This window comes from Nansenia antarctica (genome assembly GCF_963989245.1).
Source record: "Nansenia antarctica genome assembly, chromosome: 5".
In the NCBI taxonomy this organism is placed as follows: Eukaryota; Metazoa; Chordata; class Actinopteri; order Argentiniformes; family Microstomatidae; genus Nansenia; species Nansenia antarctica.
The window spans coordinates 27,979,340-27,986,839 of record NC_137690.1 but is presented as its reverse complement, the minus strand read 5'-3'; the positions used below and the strand labels follow the sequence as shown (position 1 = coordinate 27,986,839).

Here is a 7,500-nt window from a genome sequence, read left to right as displayed (position 1 = left end):
GAACGTGCTTCAGTACGAGCACGCCGGCCTCTCCAACGAGGAGGACGCCATCACCTTCTCCGTCACCGACGGCGTCTCCATGGCGACGGCCACCGTGCAGGTGCTGGTGCTGGGGGTGGGAGGGGACGGGCCCCGGCGCCACCCGGAGGCGCTCCTCTCCCTGGAGGTGCCAGAGAAGAGCAGCACCGTGTTCAGACGCACCCACCTGGCCTACACGGTGAGGGGGAGGGGCCACTGGGTGGGGGGGTGGGGGGGAGGGGGAGGGTCCACTGGGGAGGGGGCCTTGGTGGTGAGGGTGGTGGTGGTGGTGGGGGTGAGGGGGAGGGTCCACTGGGTGGTTCGGGTTAAGCGTCTTATTGGAGTATTACATGGGCAGGTTTCGCTGACGACAAATAAACCTCTTTTAACACTAGAACAGCCGTGCCTTTTTTACCTACTATAAGAGTAGGTACGTTTTCACCGCCTCATTTCACCGCCTCAGGGGTGAAATGACCATAGTCTTTACAATGGAAAGCTGCTATTTACACACAGCGACCACCAGTTGTCCGTCTCGTAAATTAGCCTGCCTCCTACACAGAAAAACTGAAAAAAAGCTTCATACTAGCTTATCCTGATGTGATTTTGGAAATGTAAGGATACTGGGTGGTAGAACGCACATATCTCGGAAAAGTCATGAAAGGAGGGTCCTGAAATTTGATCGAGTGCAAAGATATAAAACATTTTTTACTCACAGGGTCAAATGATCCCACCCATGGCTGTTCTAGTGTTAAGCGTATTGGAGTATTACATGAGCAGGTTTCGCTGACAACAAATAAACCTCACCCCCATCAAAAACAAGTGTTGGACAGGGAGTAGACAGGGCTGGATTTTGACATATTGTTACATACACATGCATTTGTTTTTTCATGTAAATGTCACGGAACAGAAAGCAGCATAAATCAAATCTTCTGTGTTTGGGTAATTCTACCTGGTGAAGCCCCGTGGCGGCTGCTGCTGCAGATTGTTATGCAGGAATTAATGTTTTTATATGAGCTAGGCGTTATTTCTATTACAGCATATTGGATGACTGTCATTCATATTCCCTTCACCCTGCTCAAAGTAACATCGATTACATACCGTACCCACCTCGGGCATAGTATTCCAATTTGCCCACCCTAAAGCCAACAAGACGGTGTTACAACCTATCCTACAAAGGAAGGTATATAATGCAGGTTCACAGGAGAGTACGCCCCCACCCTGGACTCGTTCAAATTAGCCCTCAAAACACATCTGTTCTCCAAGGCCTTTGGCCCCTAGTCATTGTTTCAATTTTGCTTTGTTTGTTTTCTGTTTTGTCTGTCCGTTCATTCCCTTGTAAAGCGTCCTTGGGCTTTTTGAAAGGCGCTATATAAATTAAAGTTATTATTACTGTCTTGCCTGCATCTAGCTGATTTGGTCACCCGCACACACGGTTCACTTTCATATTTACATTGACATCTTTGGCATTTAGCAGACGCCTTATTCCATTTTGGGGGGTGAACATTTCCTGTAGGTAGGCTGGGGCTGTCCCTTTAGCTGCCTGGTATGCCAGCACCAGGGTCTTGAATCTGATGCGAGCTGCTATCGGGAGCCAATGCAGGGTGCGAAGGAGAGGGGTGACATGGGAGAATTTGGGGAGGTTGAACACCAGACGGGCAGCAGTGTTACAGCAGCCGCATACAGCGTCACTTGCTCGTTGTATAATGTAGCGTCATTCAAGACAAGTCGGAAACTTAAATACGAACTCCGCGTAGGAAAAATCTATTTGAAGTGAGAAACTCTGGGGTCATCCTCGAGCTCAGAGTTTCCGACCTGTAGTTCCCTGACGTTATGTCCCAAATAATACAAACCATCTCTATTTGATGGACATTTTCTTGGCGACTTCAGCTAGAGGGGATAATCCACCTCACACCTTGAGACACACACGTTGTGCCAACTGGAAGGAACACCTCTAGTGTTGGAGGCTTTGCGATGTCTCTAGATAAAATCACCTCACACTGTGTGAATGAAAGGCTATCAGGAGCCTCCTTGACTTCAAAGTGGACAAGAGTAGGAACAGATGTGACTCTAGTTGCTAGGCTACGGTGCTTTAGATGGCAACGCCTGCTAGCATTTGGGAGATAGTAAATACATGCAGAGACACCCCTGTCATCGTCTAATGGCTATGATGGTCAAGTGGTTAACGCTTATTTGCATGACAATTAGACGTTATCCAACATTCCACGTAATGATTACGGTTATTTAGTGACAGAAAAAAAAAATCTCAGCTCTCATTTTTGTTGCTTTCATTTTCTGGGCCATATTCTGTGGGTACCTCTTGATGTCATGACCAATTCTAACAGTCTATTATTATCCTGGGGTCAGTCTTTCTTCTGCCAACAGCTGGGCTGTGTAGGACTGCTTATTGTCTTTCTCCAGAGATTCAATCTCTTTCTCTCTCTTTGATCTGCAACACCCAACCATCTTCTGCCTCCTCCTTGCTGCTTCTCTCCCACCCACACAGGCCAGCCTTGGCCCTGGGTCAACATGTCTCCGGACACTTCCTACACTGCTAGGGCTCTCTGTCTCCTCCTCCTCCAGAGAATCAATCTTGTCCTTCATCTCTTTCATCTGCAGCACCCATCTCTCTGCCTCCCTGCTGCTCTCATCTCCGTCTCATCTACGCTGTTCTCAGCCAGGACCAACCCCTCCGGCTCCATCTTGTCCAGGGCCCCCATGTGCTCTTCTGTCCTGCTCTCTCCTACTCCTTCTCCTTCTCGCTCTTTCCCACAAGTGTTTTTTTCTTCTTCCTGCTCATTATTCATCCACTCTTTTTCTTCCTTCATCATCATGTTCTCCTTCTCTACCATCTCTTTATTCCTCTCCACCTCCTGCTTCACCCCTGACAACTTTTCACTCTCCTTCTTCATATTCTCCCACAGATTCTCAATTCTCTCTTTGTTTTTATCCCCCCCATCTCCTCCCTCTCTCTATCTGTCCCTTCTCCTTGGTCCTTCTCTGTGTTCTCTAATGCGTTCTAGAGCAGGGGTCTTCAACCTTTTCAACCCAAGGACCCCTTGGACGAGAGACAAACAGAACAGGGACCCCCACATGTAATATATATTTTTAAATGTCTCACATTTTAAAGCCTATAATAACTTGTATATTTACTTCATTCGCCTTTTCTTTCACCGTATTAACCTATTTATATACTGGGTTATTACTAATATACTGGGTTATTAGCCTATATGTGTTTATGATTGATAAAACGTTCATGCATAATTATGATTGGTTATTATTATTATTATTGTTGTTGTTGTTGTTGTTGATGAGGCTTATATTTTCTATTATTATTATTTTTCAACAATGAAACTTTTAGCTTCAGGAAGCCAGGTATGCCTACCTCAGTGAGATGACTGGCCCTGGTTGGTGGTACACAGCTTGTCTATTCTGGGGGAGATGGAGGTTGTCAGGCAGAGCATCATGTCATCCTCAGACTGCTGTCTGGAACAGTATTTGCTCTTCAGGTAGGTGAGGGAGGAGAATCCACTTTCACAAAGATAAGTTGTTGCAAAAGGCAAGAGGCTCATCGAGAACTGGGTGAGAGGCTGTGACTCGTACACATTCTTGTCTGTGGTTAGGTCGATCAGCTGATCTTCCTCAGCGGCTGTCAGGTTTGAGCCGTCGGATGCATTGTCTTTGCATGGAAACCGTATCCATGTCTTGTGCTTTCTCCAAGACTTAGTCTCAGAAAAGTACTTCTCAAATTGACTTTCGAGAGCCTCCAAGTGATCAACAATTGCGCATTTCACGTCAGGCGAGGGCACCGCGGAATCCGCGGAAATGCATTGAAATGCGCAGCCAGCTCCGCGCGGTAGCAGAATCTCGTGGATAGCTGTATGTAATTCAAAGACGCGCGCCAATACTGATCCACGGGAAAGCCATCTGACCTCGGAATGGTAAAGGAGCGCGTTATAGCGGCGCATAGAGAAGCAAAGAGGCGGGTTTGTTATTATCAAACTAACTAAATTAGTAACGTTATGCTAGTTATTCATTAACGTTAATTTCGCAATGAAGACCGAACTGCAGCGTTTTAGCCAACACCTAGCTTGCTAGACAGGTGTGTTTTTTTTTCTTTTTCAGCTGACGTTATGTGAGACTCTAGAATCATGGGCATCATTTATTTTGTAAATAGTTTTTTTTGTCAAAGGTAGCTTATTATTGCCTATTAATGCTTGTACTTTACTCAATATCATTTTTGTTATATTTTGTAATTCTCACTGATTATTTTGGTGAAAAATGTCAATTATTATGACAACAATTGGCGGACCCCCTGCAGTACCCCCTAGGGGTCGCGGACCCCCGGTTGAAGACCACTGTTCTAGAGCATTGTTACGTTCTAGTTTGCTAGGGAGAAGAAGAAGTAACAAAATATTACAGGTGTTTAAGTAATAAAGATATTTATTTAGGCCAAGACAATATAACGTTTTTGTTAGCAATAAAGAGAATAGAATTAGAATTAGAAACAAATGCCTCATACAGAATCAAAAGGATCAAAACGTCAACAAAGGACATATCCACCAAGGATGTTTTTCTAATCAAATTAAAAGGTCACCATAAACATTCTCAAAGTATAAAGGTGACTACTAAATCACAAAAGTAACAACTAATTTACAGAAACAAAGTAGCAACTAAACCACTGAAACAAAGTAACTTAGAATCACAAAATCACATAAAGAAAGTAACCACAAAAGCACAGAAACAGAGTAGCACTAAACAAATGAAACCACCAGCATGGCTCTGAAATCAATATGGTGGGAACTGTGTGGTAATCACAACAGCTGCTGCTGCTTTTCTTTCTGGCTCTTTTCAATGGTGTGGCCTCTGATGATTGGCTGGTTTGGAGTTGATCGGCTGGAGTTGATTGGCTGGAGTTGATTGGCCACTGCTGGAGTTGATTGGCAATTATCACGGGGGGTGGTCACACAGGTCACACAGACACAGACAACCAGGCTACTCATAGCCTTCACAAGCATAATAATAACACTCACAAACGTTCACATTTTCAGTTGGGCAGCAAGGTCAGCCTCCTCTAGTTCACCAACAACGCAAAACAATGCTCAATCAAAGTGCTTTTCTATCATAATTGTCAATTGTTCTGTGCTCAGGTAGTTAGTTTTTTGCAGTAAATGGCCAGTAGATTGTGTCATCATGATAATGATGATGTCTCGAAGTTGTCTCAGTTTCAAATGAATGCAACTGTTTTAGGCTGCGCCCCTCTGCAACACGTATTTGATCCGTCCTTTTCTTTTAATTCACAACTCATACAATATCAAATTAGGATTCGCTCCAGCTCACTGTCATTCTTGCTCCTTATGTCTTCAATGTTGTTTTCCTTTTGAAATTGCTTGTTTTCGCTTGTCATCTCTAGTTTGAGTCAGCGGTCTCACAGTGTGATACCTTTTACCAAAACATAGCAGCTGATTATTCTCTCTGATGATAAAGATATCTCAGATCTCCTGAAGGGTCATTAAATCTCTTTCATCGGTACTCTGTTGTACATGTCCAAGTACAAGGGTATGAGCCTTGCTTGTACAGCTTATGATCTGCTAAAGTGGGGGATCTAACACATACAATACACCCCGCAGTTCAGTAGAGGGCAGGCAGGGAGATAGACAGGGCAGGCAGGGAGGTAGAGAGGGCAGGCAGAGAGATAGACAGGGCAGGCAGGGAGATAGACAGGGCAGGCAGGGAGGTAGAGAGGGCAGGCAGAGAGATAGACAGGGCAGGCAGGGAGGTTAGGCAGACGAGGCAGGCACGTAGGCAGGGCAGGCAGGCATGCAGACATTGCCGGCAGGTAGACAGGGCAGGTGGGGCAGGTAGGTCAGGCAGGAGGCAGGAGGCAGTGGCAGGAGTCAGACTGGATACTGCAGGCACAGGGAAATGGGTTAGTACACTGAGCAGACTTGACGGAACAGTATCTTTGCAAAGGCTGGAAACGTGACTAACAGTGGAACTGAAGCTACGGTCTGGCAGAGTGGTGAAGTCTGGACCGGGTATTTATGGCAGGGCTACTGGTGGGGTAATAGCAAACAGTCAGTACTCTGACTCCCACACACCTGACTCCACTCCTGTAATGAGAGAGAGAGGGAGGGAGGGAGAGAGAGACAGAGACAGAGAGAGAGAGAGGGAGGGAGGGAGAGAGAGACAGAGACAGAGAGAGAGAGAGAGAGAGAGAGAGAGAGAGAGAGAGAGAGAGAGAGAGAGAGAGAGAGAGAGACAGGGACTGCAGGCTAGCTGGTGGTAGAGGGCGTATTATAGGGGTTGACTTAATTGTAAAAAAATAATTATGGTGGTCATTAAAGTTTCACACCTACCGGATGTTATGCTAAATTAGCATATTCATTCTGCTTTAGAGAGATGATGAGATGAGGAGATAAGAATCACTCACACAGTTGAACCAGTGACACATTCAATGGGCACTTTACCACTTTTAAACATCATATATTCATTATCTCATGCACCGTAGTGTCTACTTATGTGACAACTGCGATGTCATACACAGATAAGAAGACAAGGTCCTCTTTTCAAGATGTGACATTCCATTGCAGGACAACAACTCTCCAGATGAGAAGATCCGGATCCAGCTGGTGTCGGTGCCCATGTATGGAATCCTGACCCGGACCAAGTCCGACTCAGACCACGAAGAGCTGACTGAGTACTCCTCCTTCACTATGGAGGACATCAACCGCCACAGGATCAGGTAGAGTCATCCTTAAACTACTAATCCCAAGCAGAGCAGGTAGAGTCATCCTTAAACTACTAATCCCGAGCAGAGCAGGTAGAGTCATCCTTAAACTACTAATCCCAAGCAGAGCAGGTAGAGTCATCCTTAAACTACTAATCCCAAGCAGAGCTAAGCGGAGCTGGGTTGGTTATGTGTCCACCATAGTTGCTGAAACAAGGCTGGAAAGGACAATGTGAGAAAAAGAACATATCAGAGCAAGTGCAGTGTGGTTCTGGGCAGCCCTGTTATGTGGAAAGATATTTTATGAATATCTTTCCACATAAGATATTTTAATAAATTATGATTTAGGGGCTCATCCTCGTCAGTGTATGTATGGATGTAGGCAGTACTCAAGTTGTAAAAGACAATCAGGGGGGATGGTGGATTTGATCATATGGGGACAATTTTAGCATCCCCACAGCATCAGTGACTTCAGTGTCAGTGACTTGGTAAAAATGTCATTGCCATCCCTCTCATCCCCCCTCAACTCGAGTGCTGGATGTAGGACATAATAATGTCGAAATAATGGAGAAATAACGAGAGATGCACCCCAAAGTTTCAGCAACACAATACTGATCCAATTCAGTGTTTCAATGAAGAATAATTAGCATAGACAGGCTGTTTATCCCCCTCCAACTGTTCTGTGGTGACTCTAGTTGCTTCTGTGAGTGTGAGTCTGTGAGTCTGTGAGTGTTTATTCAGCCTTGTGGATGCAG

At 45.3% G+C, this 7,500-nt stretch overlaps 1 protein-coding gene across 1 annotated transcript in view; it reads left to right on the top strand.

Moving 5' to 3' along the window:
- fras1 (Fraser extracellular matrix complex subunit 1) overlaps window positions 1-7,500 on the top strand; it is a gene marked incomplete at both ends in the record, with an annotated part of 186,542 nt that overhangs the window by 129,714 nt on the left and 49,328 nt on the right. Inside the window, 2 exons of the mRNA XM_080531535.1 lie at window positions 1-217; window positions 6,609-6,760. The exon at window positions 1-217 is cut by the window's left edge and continues 31 nt beyond it. Of these exons, the coding sequence (XP_080387661.1) occupies window positions 1-217; window positions 6,609-6,760 (369 nt within the window). The remainder of the gene's footprint in view (window positions 218-6,608; window positions 6,761-7,500) is intronic.